The sequence below is a fragment of the Triticum aestivum genome, chromosome 3A, assembly GCF_018294505.1.
Source record: "Triticum aestivum cultivar Chinese Spring chromosome 3A, IWGSC CS RefSeq v2.1, whole genome shotgun sequence".
Classification (NCBI taxonomy): Eukaryota; Viridiplantae; Streptophyta; class Magnoliopsida; order Poales; family Poaceae; genus Triticum; species Triticum aestivum.
The window spans coordinates 565,543,630-565,560,412 of NC_057800.1; the positions used below are offsets into that span (position 1 = coordinate 565,543,630).

Below are 16,783 nucleotides of genomic sequence, written 5' to 3' on the forward strand. Positions count from 1 at the left end.
CACGGGCAAGCGCCCTACGGGCACCTTCGATGCAGACGGAGCGCTTGACGACTTCAAGCCACGGACAGGCATCCACCAGCCACCTCACCAGCCCGAAGTAGCTCCCAGGCAGGGCCTCTCCAGGCCACAGCCGAACTATAAGGCCCTTCATGGCCTGTTCGGCCACCTTATGGAGCTCGACCAGTTGCTTCAGCTGGTCGCTCAAGGGCACCGAGTGTCCGGCCTCAGCATACTGAGACCAGAACACCTTCTCCATCGAGCTGCCCTCCTCGGCCCGGTAGAAGGCGGCGGCATCTGACACGCTACGGGGCAAATCTGCGAATGCTCCTGGAGAGCTCCGGATTCGGGTAAGTAACAAGTAATTCACTTTCACGTGCTTGCTTTGCATAAAGAATGCCTTACCCGCCGCTATCTTCTTCATCGCCTCAACTTCCTGGAGGGCTTTCTGGGCTTCGGCCTTGGCAGACTTGGCGCTTTCAAGGGCCGCCGCGAGCTCGGACTCTCGCGTCTTTGAGTCAAGCTCCAAACTCTCATGTTTTTTCATGAGAGCCTGGAGCTCTTGCTGCACCTCGCCAACCCGCGCCTCATGTTTCTCCCGCTCGGTGCGCTCCGTGGCCGCCTTCTTTTCGGCCTCGGAAAGCGCTTGCTTAAGGGTCGCCACCTCAGTCGTGGCCCCTAGGACACCAATAGCGATCCTGTCATTTTTTGCAACTGCATCTTTTTAAATATACTCCACAAGGTATTACTTACCTTCTTTTTCCTCGAGCTCCTTTTTAGCAAGGCGAGCTCTTGCTCGGACCGCTCGAGGCTCTGCTTCAGCGCATCCACCTCCGCAGTCAGTGCGGCAGAGGCCAGCAGCGAAGCCTGCATACGCATATTGACTTAATTATGTTAGACTCCTGCGAATGTTGTTAGATCCTCTATTCGGCTTTTCTTTCCGAACGCCAAACAGAGCATCTGGGGCTACTGTCTATGCGGTAATATTTTCACATATTTTTCACATACCTCAAAGCCTGTTAGCAGGCTGGCACAGGCTTCAGTCAGCCCGCTTTTGGCGGACTGAACCTTCTGGATCACCGCGCTCATAATAGTGCGGTGCTCCTCGTCGATGGAGGTGTCGTTAAGCACCTCCAGCAAATTATCTGGTGCCTCCGGTTGGACGGAGGTCACCGGCGTCGTAGGCTTGCCCTTCTTACTAGGGGGCCGCCTGCCGGACTCTGGAACCATTGAAGGTTCCGGTGCGGTGTCCGGCCCAGGGCCGGACTTGGAGCCCTTGGGGGTTTTTCCACTTTGCGCCTGGAGTCCGGGAGGTCGCCTTGCGGTGCCTCCAGGACCACCTCCTCCTGGCTTGGAACCTTTTGGGACAACACCTCGGCGTCGTCCGTAGGGCGGGGGGAGGTAGCGGTCGGAAGTGAAAAACTATTCACATCCGACGAATCCAGGGAGCCGCTCGACGACACATCGAGCTGGGCTTTGGGCAGACTGCATAATATATTCGGCGTCAGGAGAAGCTGTGCAATAAAGGAACGCCATGAGTCACTCAGTATCCGAATACTTACGATTTTGCCAGGGGCTTGGCCCTAAGCGGCCACTCCTCTTCGCCATCGTCGACGTTGGTGGAGTAGTTCCTAGGGAGGGTCCTCCCTTTCTTGGACCCTCCGGCCTCCCCAGTTGGGGCGGCCTTCCTTTTCTTTTCTCCCCCTGCTGGGGAAGATACCTCTCTTTCCTCCTCCTCGTCTTCGTGGGAGGAGTGCGCCTCGGAGTCATCGGACGATGAGTCCGACTCCACTGGGCGTCGGGAACTCTTCCAGGTTCACGTGGCCTTCTTCTTGGCCTTCTTCTCCGGCACCATGTAAGGTGCCGGAACCAGCAGCTCCGCCAAGCGGGCGTCCGCTGGGTCTTCAGGCAAAGGCGCCGAACAGTTGATCTGTTCGGCCGTCCTTTGCCAGTCCTGTCAAAGGAACGGGGGCTTAGATCCCACATAGAGTCAAACTACGAAAGACAAATATCCTGTAAAAGGTAAAAACAGCTTACCGCGTTGGCTTGACGCTGCGCGCTGAATCCGCGATCCTCGGTAGCGGATGCGGGAGCCTCGGCGCCCTTGAATAGCACCTTCCAGGCATCTTCGTATGTTGTGTCGAAGAACCTGCTCAGAGTTCGGTGCTGGGCCGGGTTGAACTCCCACAAGTTGAAATCCCGTTGTTGGCACGGGAGGATCCGGCGGATGAGCATGACCTGGACTACGTTAACAAGTTTGAGCTTCTTGCTCACCAGGTTTTGGACGCATGTTTGGAGTCTGGTCAGCTCTCCTTTTTTACCCCACGGCAGGCCCTTCTCTTTCCAGGAGGTGAGCCGCGTAGGGATTCCGGATCGGAACTCGGGGGCTGCGACCCATTTAGGGTCACGCGGCTCGATGATGTAGAACCACCCCGATTGCCACCCCTTTATGGTCTCCACGAAGGAGCCCTCGAGCCATAGGATGTTGGGCATCTTGCCCACCATGGCGCCTCCGCACTCCGCCTGGCGGCCGCCCACTACCTTTGGCTTGACATTGAAGGTCTTCAGCCATAGGCCGAAGTGGGGCTGGATGCAGAGGAAAGCCTCGCACACGACGATGAACACCGAGATGTTGAGGATGAAGTTCGGGGCCAGATCATGGAAGTCCGGGCCGTAGTAGAACATGAGTCCCCGGACAAATGGGTGGAGAGGGAAGCCTAGTCCACAGAGGAAATGGGTGAGGAACACCACCCTCTCATGGGGCCTGGGGTGGGGATGAGCTGCCCCTCGTCTGGGAGCCGGTGCTCGATGTTGTCAGACAAGTATCTGGCTTTCCTCAGCTTCTTGATGTGTCCCTCCGTAACAGAGGAGACCATCCACTTGCCTCCTGCTCCGGACATGGCTGTAGAAGGTTGAGGTGGGGAATGCGGACTTGGGCGCTGGAGCTAAGTGCGCGAGAATGGATGAGCAAAGGAGGAAGAAGGCGTGGATGGAAAGGCGGATCCTTATCCCCTTATATGGGCGGACGAAACTATGCGTCCCCACCAGCCTGGTAAAACTCGCTTATCTCCCAAGCATCGTAATCAATGGCGTGGTTGGGTTACCCACACCCGTATTGATGAGAATCCCGGGATAAGGGGACACGATCTCTGCTTCAACAAGACGTGCCAAGGAAACCGCCTCGCAAAACGCGCTAAGGTGGAACAGTAAAAACGGTTCAAATAAAGGCTTGGCTGTGGCGTGATGACACGCTACGAAATACGTCAGCAGATTAGATTTGTGTAAATATTATTCTCTCTACGACAGTATGTGGAACTTATTTTGCAGAGCTGGACACTATCCTTGTGTTCAAAATCTTCTATGAAGTATTCGGAGGAGGAACCCGCCTTGCAATGCCGATGACAATCTGCGCGCCGGACTCGTCGTCATTGAAGCCTGGTTCAGGGGCTACTAAGGGAGTCCTGGATTAGGTGGTGTCCGAATAGCCGGACTATAACCTTTGGCCGGACTCTCGGACTATGAAGATACAAGATTGAAGACTTCATCCCGTGTCCGGATGGGACTTTCCTTGGCGTGGAAGGCAAGCTTGGCAATACAGATATGTAGATCTCCTCCCATTGTAGCCGACTCTGTGTAACCCTAGCCCTCTCCGGTGTCTATATAAACCGGAGGGTTTTAGTCCATAGGACGAACAACAATCATACCATAGGCTAGCTTCTAGGGTTTAGCCTCTCTAATCTCGTGGTAGATCTACTCTTGTACTACCCATATCATCAATATTAATCAAGCAGGACGTAGGGTTTTACCTCCATCAAGAGGGCCCGAACCTGGGTAAAACATTGTGTCCCCTGCCTCCTGTTACCATCCGGCCTAGACGCACAGTTCGGGACCCCCTACCTGAGATCCGCCGGTTTTGACACCGACAGTGCGCTTTGTCGCACATCAACTGGATGGACCCGCAGCCTCATGGTGGGAGAACTACACCGCCACTTTCCCCGTGGCCAATGTTACTTGGGATTAATTTTAGCAGGCCTTCCGCACTGCACATGTCTCAGCTGGAGCTATGAGCATGAGTTTCACAACTTACGCCAGGGAAACCATACTGTGGCGCGGTACATAGATGAGTTCAGCAAGTTAGTTGCCCCAGATGATGTGGCCACAGATGCCGTGAAGCAGGAGAAGTTTATGGAGGGGCTAAATGACGAGCTGAGTATGCAGTTGATGGTGGCAACATTCACAAACTATCAGGAGCTGGTAGACAAGGCTCTTATGATTGAAGGCAAGCAGCAGCAGATAGAGAACCGCGAACGGAAGTATGGACAGGGGAAGTACAACTCTGGAGCTCACCAGAAGCCTCGTTTTACCCTGAACTCAGGAGGACATACCCATCATAACCATGGAGGCCATTCTCACAATCGAGGAAGTTAACATAATCACAGTGGCCCTAAGAATGGAAATGGGAATGGAGGAAACAATAGTCAGAGCCGTTCCAACCCAGCAACACCCGCCAAAAAGGATCTGAGCCATGTTACCTATTTCAAGTGCGGGAAGACTGGACACTACGCCATGATTGTTCTGAGGTAAGAATGGCAACGAAAATGGAAGCTCTAGAAAGAAGCCCAACCCTTTCACCAGAGGGCAGGTGAACCACGTCAACATGGAGGAAGTTGAAGAGCAGCTCGATGCCGTTATTGGTAAGTTTTTGATTAAGTCATTTACAGCTATTGTCCTTTTTGGCACTGGTGCATCACATTCATACATATCAAGGGGATTTGTGGATAAGTTTAAGTTTCCCACCGTAGCCCTTAAGACACCTATGTTAGTAAGCTCACCTGGAGCGGAGTATATGGCTAGCAAAGGATGTTTTCAGTTGCCATTGACCATAGGTAGGCATGTTTTCCCCTCATACCTAATAATTTTGGATTCACAAAGATTGGATGTGATACTAGGCATGGATTGGCTATCAATGTACAGAGGAAATATCGATTGTGCTAGTAAGTCAATTCTTCTAGGCACCCCAGAAGGTAAAAGGATCAAGTATGTGTCTAGGCATGTGCCAAGGAGGACTCAAGTAAATTCACTTTCATGAGTTGTTGAGGAGGAAGTGGCAGTAGTAAAGGATTATCCCGACGTATTTCCAGAGGAACTGCCAGGCATGCCACAAGATCGAGATATAGAATTTTTGATAGAGTTATTACTAGGCACCAGACCAATATTGAAGAGACCATATCGGATGCCCGCAAATGATCTGGAGGAAATTAAGAAACATATTAAGGAGTTATTGGAGAAAGGTTACATTCGACCAAGCTCGTCACCATGGGGAGCCCTAGTGCTCTTAGTTGAGAAGAAGGATGGATCTTTGAGAATGGTTGTGGATTATCGTGCACTTAATGAGGTGATGATCAAGAACAAATACCCACTACCGATGATCAATGATTTGTTTGACCAGCTGCATGGAGCTATTGTATTCTCCAAGATCGATCTTCGATCAGGATACCACCAGCTGAAGATCCGAGAACAGGATATACCTAAGACAGCTTTTACCACAAGGTACGAGCTATATGAGTACATTGTCATGTCTTTTGGTTTGACTAACGCCCCTGCCTACTTTATGAGTATGATGAATAAGGTATTCATGGAGTTCTTGGATAAGTTCGTTGTGGTGTTCATTGATGATATATTGGTATACTCTAAGAATGAAGAAGAACACAAGGAACATTTGCACTTAGTTCTCGAGAAGCTCAGGGAACATCAAATATATGCCAAGTTCACCAAATGTGAGTTTTGGTTGAAGGAAGTTGGATTTCTCAGACATGTTATATTAGGAGAAGGTATAGCAGTAGACCCTTCCAAGGTTCAGTCCATCACTGAGTGGTTGGCACCCACCTCAGTTGGAGAGATACGCAGTTTTCTTGGACTCGCAGGATATTACCGGAGATTCATTGAGAACTTTTCCAAGATCGCGGAGCCCATGGCATAGTTATTGAAGAAGGACACCAAGTTAAAATGGACCGAGGAATGTGAGGCCAGTTTTCAAGAGTTGAAGAAACGTTTAGTTACAGGCCCAGTGCTAATTCTTCTAGATATACGCAAGGATTTCCAAGTATATTGCAACGCTTCTCGCCAAGGACTTGGAGGTGTACTTATGCAAGACGGAAGAGTTGTTTCATATGCCTCACGTCAGATTCGACCACATGAGTTGAATTATGCCACGCATGATTTGGAGTTAGCAGCCGTAGTGCATGCGCTTAAGACCTGGATACATTTTCCTATTGGAAACCGTTGTGATGTATACACGGATCATAAGATTTTGAAGTACATCTTCACGCAGAAGGAGTTGAATCTCAGGAAAAGGAGATGGTTGGAGCTCATAAAGGATTATGATATGAAGTTGCATTATCATTTAGGAAATGCCAATGTTGTAGTAGAAGCTTTGAGTCGCAAGAGTTATGTTAATACTTTCGTGACCGGAGGATTACCGCGAAAGTTAGCCGACGATCTCAGAGAACTTCATTTGGAGATAGTTCCGAGAGGTTTCATTGCAACATTGGAAGTGCAGTCCACGTTGTTGGGAAAGATTCGAGAAGCCCAGAAGACTGATGAGGAGATTGCGGAGATAAAGGAGAAGATGAATAAAGGAAAGTACAAAGGTTTTCGTGAGGATGAACATGAAACATTATGGTTTGAGGACCGTATTTATGTGCCCAATGACCCAGAAATCAGGAATTTAATACTTCAGGAGGCTCGTGACTTGCCATACTCGATTCACCTAGGAAACACCAAGATGTTTTTGGATTTGAAGGAACGTTTTTGGTGGACAGGTATGAAGAAGGATATTGCCGAGTATATAGCCGTATGTGATGTATGTCAGAGAGTTAAGGCAGAGCACCAGAACCCAGCAGGATTACTTCAGCCTATGCCGATACCCGAATGGAAGTGGGATAAGCTTGGCATGGATTTCATCACTGGATTACCCAGGACACGATCAGGTTATGATTCCATCTGGGTAGTAGTAGATCGCTTGACCAAAGTGGCTCACTTTATCCCCGTGAAAACTACTTATACAAGCGCGAAGTTGGCCAAGATATATATGACCAGGATCGTATGTCTGCATGGAGTTCCGAGGACCATCTTATCAGATAGAGGAACATAGTTTACCTCGAAGTTTTGGAATCAATTACACCAGACTTTGGGTACCAGGCTAGAGTTCAGTACAGCCTTTCATCCACAGACAGATGGACAGACCGAGAGAGTCAATCAGATTCGAGAGGACATGTTGAGAGCTTGTGCACTAGATTATGGTTCTAGTTGGGATGATAATTTTCCCTACGCAGAATTCTCCTATAACAACAACTACCAAGCCAGTTTGAAGATGGTCCCTTTCGAAGCTTTGTATGAAGGAGATGCAGGACACCATTGATGTGGGATGAAGTTGGAGACCGACAATTGTTCGGACCAGATTTAATCAGAGAGTCTAAAGAGAAGGTTAAGTTGATTCGTGATAGACTGAAGGTAGCTCAGTCTAGGCAGAAGAGTTATGCTGACACTAAACGCAAGGAGGTAGCATATGAAATCAGAGATAGAGCATATCTCCGTGTGTCACCACTTCAAGGCGTTAAACGATTTGGAGTCAAAGGAAAGTTAGCCCCAAGATTTGTAGGACCATACCAAGTTTTGGAACGTATGGGAGAAGTGGCCTACAAGTAGGAGTTACCCGAAGGATTGTTAGGAATTCATGATGTGTTTCACATTTCCCAGTTGCCATGCAGAGATGACCGATATTCCTCTGAGAGATACAGTGCCCCTGGAAGCAATTCAGTTGGGGAGTGACCTAACCTACAAGGAGAAACCCTTCAAGATACTCGATTTTGCCATCCGAGTTACACGCAACAAGGTCATCAAGTTTTGCAAAGTTCAGTGGAGTCACCATACCTAGGAAGAAGCCACCTGGGAGCGAGAAGAAGACCTATGGAAAGACCACACACACATATTTGCTAGCCAACCCGAATCTCGAGGGCGAGATTCATCTTAAGGGGGGTAGGTTTGTACATCCCAATTTTCAATTTGGATGTTAATCATTAGGTCATCATATGCATCCATATTTTGAGCATTTTGAATTTGGTTTATTTGGACACTTTGATCCAAGAGACATTAAGCAACTCAAGGACCATGTGAGAGAGTTGGAGGTTTTTATAAAATTCCATTTTTGAATTTTCAAAAATTGGTAAATTGGATCAAAGGTGATTTTTATTTGAAATTATTTTTCCAATTATTTCAAAATAAATAAAATAATGAGAGAAGATAATTGACTTCTTCAAAACAGAGGAAATAATGGAAATTTAATTTTGAATAAGAATATATTTATTTGAGATTTTATTCGATTAAATTAGGGAGAAATTTGCATTCTAGCCCAGAAAAATGTTCATGTGGTCCTAAATATTAGGAGAGGATCGTAAAAATTATTTTTGGGATTTTAGAATTATTTATTTATTTTATTTTGGATTTTTCTCTGCGGCGAAATTATAAAAAAATTCTTTCGGACCGAACAAGGCCGAAGGCCCAGCCGGCCCGCTCGCCGCACCGCCTCCCGCGCTGTGTTCACGCCAGACTCCGGCCGGAGTCCGAGCCGGCCACGCAGCACGCCGCCCCCTCGCCCAAGTTGGACGCCCCAGCCCCTTTATATAGCGTGCCACCCCCCCCTCTTCTCCTCCTCAAGCCGCCGCCCACCGCCGCCGCATCTCGCCGCACCGCTGCCGAGACGCCGCGCCGCCGCCCGCTGCTAGCCGCCGTTGCCCCGCGCCCCCTCCCCGTGTTGTCACCTCGCCTCGCCGCCGCCTTACCGCTGCCGCGTCACCCGCTCATCGAAGCAATGCCGCCACCGCCTGTTTATTCTCCTCGAACCGGTAAAACAGATAGAACCGTTCGTTTTTTAAGTTTGGTTTTATTTTATTTAGATCGGTTTATTATTTGGTTATGTTATTTAGTGAATGTTCACCCGATTCGTTCTATTAACGAACGAATTCGTTCGTTAGTTTCTGTTAGCGAACGTTCGTTCGTTAGATTTTTTCTTTTTAGTTTAATTTTCAGCTAGGGACCTATCCGTAATTACTTTATCGTAGATTAGTCCCTAATCTTCAAACCCTCACTACTGGTTGCTCTTTTATCCAAATCCAGTGAAACCAACGCCAAAATCTTCATCTTGTTCCCCTCTATCTAGATAAACAACTTGAACATGATTATGGAAGTTTAAAATTTGGTTTCAAGTAGATTTGAATTTGATCTTCTTTTGATCGTAGTTTGAGTTTCGTAACTCCGATTCGAGTGATTCTTTTTGCAAATCGAAGCTCTTCACTTGAACTTTCTGTTTAGATCTTTTATTTTGGTTTTTACCGTTGCATATTATGCTTGACTGCTTATGTATGCTATTGTTTGTTCACGATAGAGTTTCCGCAGTGCGAGGCTTGCTACTACGAATCTCTAGGTTTTTCCGATCGTTAGCAAGGAAAGTAACAGTTTGATCATATCCCTTTTACCCAGTTTTTATGTATTAGTTTTAAACCCTCAAACATTGCATGAGTAGGACTTTGATAACATGTGGGTGTGGGAAGTAGTTGATGAGGTAGGAACCTATTGTCTTTTATCAAAGCCCGGGTATTATTGTGTTATGCTTGCACTACTTTGCTATGCTCGTAGACGTGGATTGGTTTGTGAGATTCATGAAAGATGTGAGAGTTGCTTATAACTAAGGGAAACTTAAGGTGGCTACTTAAATACACATTTTTGTGGATTGGTTGTGGGCACCTGGGGAATCCAGTGTTGTCCTAGGAGATTCCGGGGTACCCGTGTGATCGTCCTATTGAATACCACCCAGGCTCAAAGGGGTCATAAGATTATTCATGCTAGAAACTTCCGTGTGTATCCACAAGCCATTATGGGATCTGGCATAGTTGAGTAAGTTGTGGGAATCCTTTCCATGATGGGCTAGCAGATGTAGGGGAATTGTAGGTGTACCGGCCTATCTATCGGTTAAGGTGACCTGTTTGGAAAGACTATGTCTCGGTCATCCGTTTCTCAAACGTCATGCCGTGTGAGAAATACAATGGAGGAGATCGAGTCTTGTGGGGAAAAGTTCACAAACCTCTGTAGAGTGTATAAACTAATCATGGTTAGCCGTGTCCGCGGTTATGGACATCTTGAGTATGTGGTGTTTGAATTATTATTTTGATCTCATCACATTACTTAATGAATTTGTTGGGTTATTAATGTTAATTTGGGATTGAGTTGGGGGTACCTTCTCAATAATTTCAGCAAACTTTGTAGTTAAATAAAATATATTCCTTTGTTGTAGGGAAAATTAGCTTTATGCAAATGATAACCGTGGAGCCTCCACGAGCCAAATATGCATGTAGTGATAGCTGTTATTTGTTCATTGCTCTATAGTGTTATCTTGCCAGCATATTCCGTGTGCTGACCTACACGGCTGCAATGTATCATGTTGCAGAATTTTCAGACGAAGAGTATGGTGCGATAGGTCGTTGTCATGCACTCAGTTTTGCCGTGGAGTTGGATGGACTCATTTATCTTCGAAGCTTCCGTAGTTATCTTATTTAGATGGCCTTCAACCATATTATTGTAATAAGTACTCTTTTTGAGGCACTCGTTGTAATAAGTGTGTGATTGAACTCTGCAATAAATCCTCGAGTACTATGTGTTTCAGCATACCGATCCAGGGATGACATTTAAGCACAGAGACTACGGTCCATTGGGATCGGGTCGCTACAAGCACACGAGTAAATGACAAGGTACTCCAAAAAGATATAACTGCAGATCGTGAGCATAATATTTCTTTCTTGTAAATTAATTTAAGTGAAGCAAGAGATAATTTCTTCAAAAATACTAAAGCACACCATGCTCAAAATGGTAGAAGTGAAGCACTAGAGCAATTCCATAGAAAAGAGCTTCGTTGACGGGATGTGAATGCCGCATACCTAGCCTCCCTGACAACTATTTGAGGACTCTATTTTATTTAAAAAATCATATCTAAGTATTTTATTAAAATATCAAGCAAAAACAAAATAAAATGACATTATAAGAATAGCACACATCATGTGAAGAAGCAAAAACTTAGGCTCAACCGATACTAGCCAATAAATGTTGAAGAAGAAAGGTGGGATGCCTACCGGGCATCCCCAAGCTTAGATGATTGAGACTTCTTAAAATATTATGTTGGTGTGCCTTAGGCATCCCCAAGCTTGAGCTTTTGTGTCTCCTTAATTTCTCTCATGTCACGGTTTTCCTAAATCTCAAAAGCTTCATACACACAAAACTCAACAAGAACTCGTGAGATAAGTTAGTATAAACCAATAGAAAAACCTTATCATTCTCTACTGTAGAAAATCCCTAAAATTATTATTCAATATTGAATACTAAATTACTCTGCATATTTAATACTCCTATCCTCAAGTAGAATCATTAAACAAGCAAACATATGCAAACATAACAGCAAGCTGCCAAAACAGTACAGTCTGTAAAGAATGCAAGAGTATCAATACTTATTAAACTCAAAACATTATGAAATTCTACCACACCGTAGAAAATATATCATATTTTATTTTGCAAAAAGTTTCAACATTTTATCATATTCTGACTTTTCTAGGGAATTTTTAAAACAACGGTAAACTTTCTGTTTTCAAACAGCAACTTGTATACTTGCAAAATAAGCATGGAAAAGGCTATCATTGCCATTTTTATTGAAATAAAGATGCAATACTATAAATAACATCAAGCAAATAATACCAAAAATATGACGCTCCAAGTAAAACTCATATCATGTGACGAATGAAAACATAGCTCCAAGTGAGGTTACCGATAATGTTGAAGACGAAAGAGGGGATGCCTTCCGGGGCATCCCCAAGCTTAGTTGCTTGGATCTTCCTTAGATATTAACTTGGGGTGCCTTGGTAATCCCCAATATTAGGGTCTTGTCACTCCTTATTCTCCTCATATCGACATCTCACCCGAAACTTGAAAACTTCAATCACACAAAACTTAACGGAACTTCGTGACATAGGTTAGTATGATAAAGAGTAAACCATTTCACTTTGGTACGGTCAAAGACAAGATTCATAATTGTTATCACACAATGCCTATTGTAGCATATCATTTCCACAATTTATATTGAGCAATATAAGCCACAGAAATTAGAAAAGAAGCAAACTATGCATTGAAAACAGAATCTGTCAAAAACAGAACAGTCTGTAGTAATCTGTACTCCAACCATACTTGTGTTACTCCAACAATTCTGAAAAATTAGGAAAGCCTGGGAAATTTGTCTATTAACCTTCTTCAAAAAGAATCAGTATTTTATCACACTTCTGTTAAAAATGAGAATTATTTTCCTGAGCGCAAAAGTTTCTATTTTTTAGCAAGATCAAATCAACTATCACTGTAAGCCATCCCAAAGGCTTTACTTGGCACTTTATTGAAACAAAATCAATAAAACATGATCATTACAGTAGCATAATCATGTGAACACACAAAAACAGTAGGTAAAAGTGTTGGGTTCTCTCCCAACAAGCACTTTTCTTTAATGCCTTTTAGCTAGGCACGATGATTTCAATGATGCTTACATAAAAGTACAGAATTGAAACATAACGAGAGCATCATGAAACACATGGCAAGAACATTTAGGCCTAACCCACTTCCTATGCATAACGAGAACATCATGAAACAGCAAGGTAGAAAATAGTAAACGGGCATAAAAACGGTGTTGCAATGCTTAAAAATGAGGCCTAGGGTCCGTACTTTCGCTAGTGCAATCTCTCAACAGTGCTAATATAATTGGATCACATAACCACCCCTCAAAAGTGCAATGAAGAATCACTCCAAAGTTCCTATCTAGCGGAGAACATAAGAAGAAATCGTTTGTAGGGTACGAAACCACCTCGAAGCTATTATTTCCGTTCGATCTATCCAAGAGTTCGTACTAAAATAACACCAAATAATTTCATATTCAAAATACTCAATCCAACACAAGGAACCTCAAAGAGTGCCCCAAGATTTCTACCAGAGAAACAAAGACAAGAATGTGCATCAACCCCAATGCGTAGATTACCCCAATGTCACCTCAGGAATCCGCGAGTTGAGTGCCAAAACACATATCAAGTGAATGAATATGATACCCCATTGTCACCACGAGTATTCAATTGCAAGACATATATCAAGTGTTCTCAAATCCATAAAAGTATTCAGTTTGATAATAATGAAATCTCGAAGGGAAAAACTCAATTCATCACAACAAGATAAAGAGGGGAAAACACCGTATGATCCGACTATATTAACAAAGCCCGCGATACATCAAGATCGTGACATCTCAAGAACACGAGAGGGAGAGAGAGAGAGAGAGATCAAACACATAGCTACTGGTACAAACCCTCAGCCCCGAGGGTGGACTACTCCCTCCTCATCGTGGTGGCCGCCGGGATGATGAAGATAGCCACCGGAGATGATTCCCCCTCCGACAGGGTGCCGGAAAGGGTCTAGATTGGTTTTCAGTGGCTACAGAGGCCTGCGGTGACGGAACTTCTGATCTAGGTTAACCCCGAGGGTTTTCGGAATATTAGTGAATTTATAGGGTAAAGAGGGGGTGCGGGAGGCCACCGAGGTGGGCACAACCCACCTGGGCGCGCTTGGGCCCCCAGGTGCACCCTGGTGGGTTGTGCCCCCTCGGGGCACCCCCCAGGTGCTGCTCTGGCCCATCCTGAGTGTTTTGGTTCATAAAAAAATCTCCAAAAAGTTTCGCGGTGTTTGGACTCCGTTTGATATTGATTTTCTGTGATGTAAAAAACAAGCAAAAAACAACAACTAGCACTGGGCACTGGGTCAATAGGTTAGTTCCAAAAAATAATATATAAAGTTGCTATAAAATGATTGTAGAACACCCAAGAATGATAATATAACAACATGAATATTTCATAAATTATAGATACGTTGGAGACGTATCAGCGCCCTCGAGGAGATCGCCGCTCGGCATCGCGGCCGCGACGAGGGCGGCGTCACCGTCCTCGAGGACAGCGACGAGAGGCGCCGGCGCTGACCAACCCCGTCTGCCATGGCGACCTAGGGCAGGCCTGCAGCAAGGACGGTGGCGGCGACTACACCGCCTTCTACAAGCTCCTCAGCATGCAGTAGGCTCGGGGCGGCGACGGCGGCGTAGTTTTAGTTTTTCAAAGTTTTTAAATTATGTCTTTAACTTTGTACAAATATCAATGAAAACCGACTGAATTTTGACCAAATTTATGTCATTTTGTATGAAATTTAGCCGAATTTGGATATCAAAAAATAGCGTCTGGGGCCAACTTGGGGCGGCAGTTGGGAACCCGACCGCGCCCACGGTGAAAATAGCGCCGGCTAGCCCCCAGGAGGCGATATTTCAGTCCTTGGGGGCACCGAACGGCTGGAGATGCTCTTACATGGTGTCCCTTCTAAAATACGGGGATGATGCCATCCTTTTCATGGAACATGGTTTAGAAAAGGTTGGAATATGAAGCTTATGTTTGTTCTTTTTCAACAAGTCACAAATGAGTTGTGATTTTCACGAAACTTGAAATAGGAAAACAAAGCTGAGTCATGTGCATGTAAGTGTTTTTTATGGATTTTTTTGCATGTCTTGACATAATTTTTAGAATATCAATCACACACCCGACTATGGTACCACTTGTTAGAATAGCAAGCACACTGTGATCTATTGAGGGTCAGAAAGCAACCACATGATTTGTTAATCGGTTCGGTGAACAAGCATGACTATGGTGCTCCTAATCCACATTGCTACCACTACAACACTTGGCCACAGAGCATTGGATCCCCTTGATGGTTTTGGTGAGTAGTTTAGGGAGGTCCCCGGCGATAGAATCGTGGCGGGGTTTAGAGAGATGGCCAGGGGCGACAAGGTGAGAACGATAGCGCCACCGACCACGGTTGGTAGGTACATGCGGTTGGTTGGCGATACATACAAGTGCGTCATTGGTTAGAGCAGGAAGAAGGAGGAGGAGGAAGATGTCCCGTTCATTGGATTTCAACCCAAAAGCGAAGAAAATCGACTGAAATTTAGGCACAAATAGGCGACCTCGTATTAAACACTAGAGATTTGATTGAAGATAAATTACTCTTGAGATGTTGGGCACACACATATAATATGATGATCTTATGATACAATAGAATTAATGAAAGCTAAGTACACAAACTTGGATAAGCAAAACAGAGATACAAAGAAAGAAAAGAAGAGATACAGCCTCGGATGAAATCATCGGGCCTGACTATTTGAGTACCCACAGATGAGTACCTACACCAACCTAGCAAGATATTAGAACTGCTGCCATGAAGTGTAGGTGGCACCGAACCACCAGTTGTATGGCGCAACATTGTCGGCCATGACGACTCGGCCATCGTCGGTCTGTACCTTAAAGGACAGGCTCTGGCCATTGAGGTAAGCATTGCTCTGCCAGCTGGCACCCCAGTTCCTGCTCATTACCATCCAATCAGTCTTGGACCCCTTGATCCACATTTGGGACACCACGCCGCTGCCGCCGACATTTGCCACCGTCACGAGCTCAAAGTAGTCGTTCCCGTTGATGGTGAACCTCATGCCCCCACTCCTTTGGCATGGAACCCTCCTGTAGTTGACCGGCACAATGCCGGCTTGGTAGACGGCGATGGTCTCCCACGCGGGCTGCGACATGTCAAAGTGCTGCCGCGGTGGGTTGCACCATCCACCATTGTCGCTGGCCAGGGCATAGTTGGGCGGGCAGAAGTTGGTGGCCGTGATGGTGATGGATGTGCCCTGTTTGCACGACTGCGTCTTGCTTGCGTCACAGGTGATGGTGAAGCACATGCCGCAAGACGCGCCGTTGTTGAAGAGTGCCGTGCTCAAAGCAGCTGAATTAACCCCGTACCCAGCATTGTACAAGTTCCCGTACCCGCACGCACCACCTGCATTTTTGTGTAAGTTGCATCCGCTTAGTAAAAGAAGATCCAGAATGTGCGACAACCAAATGATGCATGCAACTCAGCTGCAAAAGAAACCTTACCCATGGTGTCCGAAGCGTCGCTGCCGCCGTAGAATGTTGCAAATGCAGGCGTCCATTGAGCAACGGAGGCCTTGAATGCAAAGGCCAACAAGGTGATGAGAAGAAGCAGAGAGGGACTCTCCATTTCAATTTCAGAGTACGCCTACTAACAAGTAATGTAGCAAGGCAGCCAAGTCCTCAAGGTTTTTGTCTTGTGCTTTGCAATGGTAATGGCGTCCCTATTTATAGTGTTCAGATCATCAGAGCTTGCGTGTTGTTTGCTAATAATTGTAAGCTTGATTGATTATGGAGATTTTCTATGTGATGATTTTCGTTAGGATTGGTCAGCATAACAATTATTGGGATGAACATGCCTTGATTTGCTCAGGATGGCCGTTGGCTCTTGACGGTTAAGATTTAAGACACGGATACGCGGATTAAACAGAATCATACCCGTGTGCCGTTTTTCCATAGCACATTACTTAGTGCATGGGATGTCTTGGTACTCTGAGGATGTAGGAACTTCTAGGTCGTGAGGTATGATCTTTATGAGAGAAAAGGACAGATATATGATGTTATTCGATTTTATTTTAGAGACATTCAGTTATGGTGATCGAATGACAAGGTAGCTGAACCAGTGAAGAGGATTGGCGTTGTCCTTCCAAGTTTATCATAATTCAGCGGTACCAGCGTGACGATCTGTTAGGCGGTTGAGCAAAATT

At 45.8% G+C, this 16,783-nt stretch overlaps 1 protein-coding gene across 1 annotated transcript; it reads right to left on the reverse strand.

Annotated features, from left to right (window-relative positions):
- Positions 1-15,182: 15,182 nt before the first annotated feature.
- On the reverse strand, positions 15,183-16,264 carry LOC123058653 (expansin-A8). The gene is made up of 2 exons (XM_044481358.1): positions 16,083-16,264; positions 15,183-15,984 (listed from the first exon to the last, which is right to left on the reverse strand). Exons 1-2 carry the CDS (start codon positions 16,204-16,206, stop codon positions 15,359-15,361), a joined length of 750 nt encoding a protein of 249 aa, XP_044337293.1. The 5' UTR covers positions 16,207-16,264; the 3' UTR covers positions 15,183-15,358.
- Between the last annotated feature and the right edge of the window lie 519 nt (positions 16,265-16,783).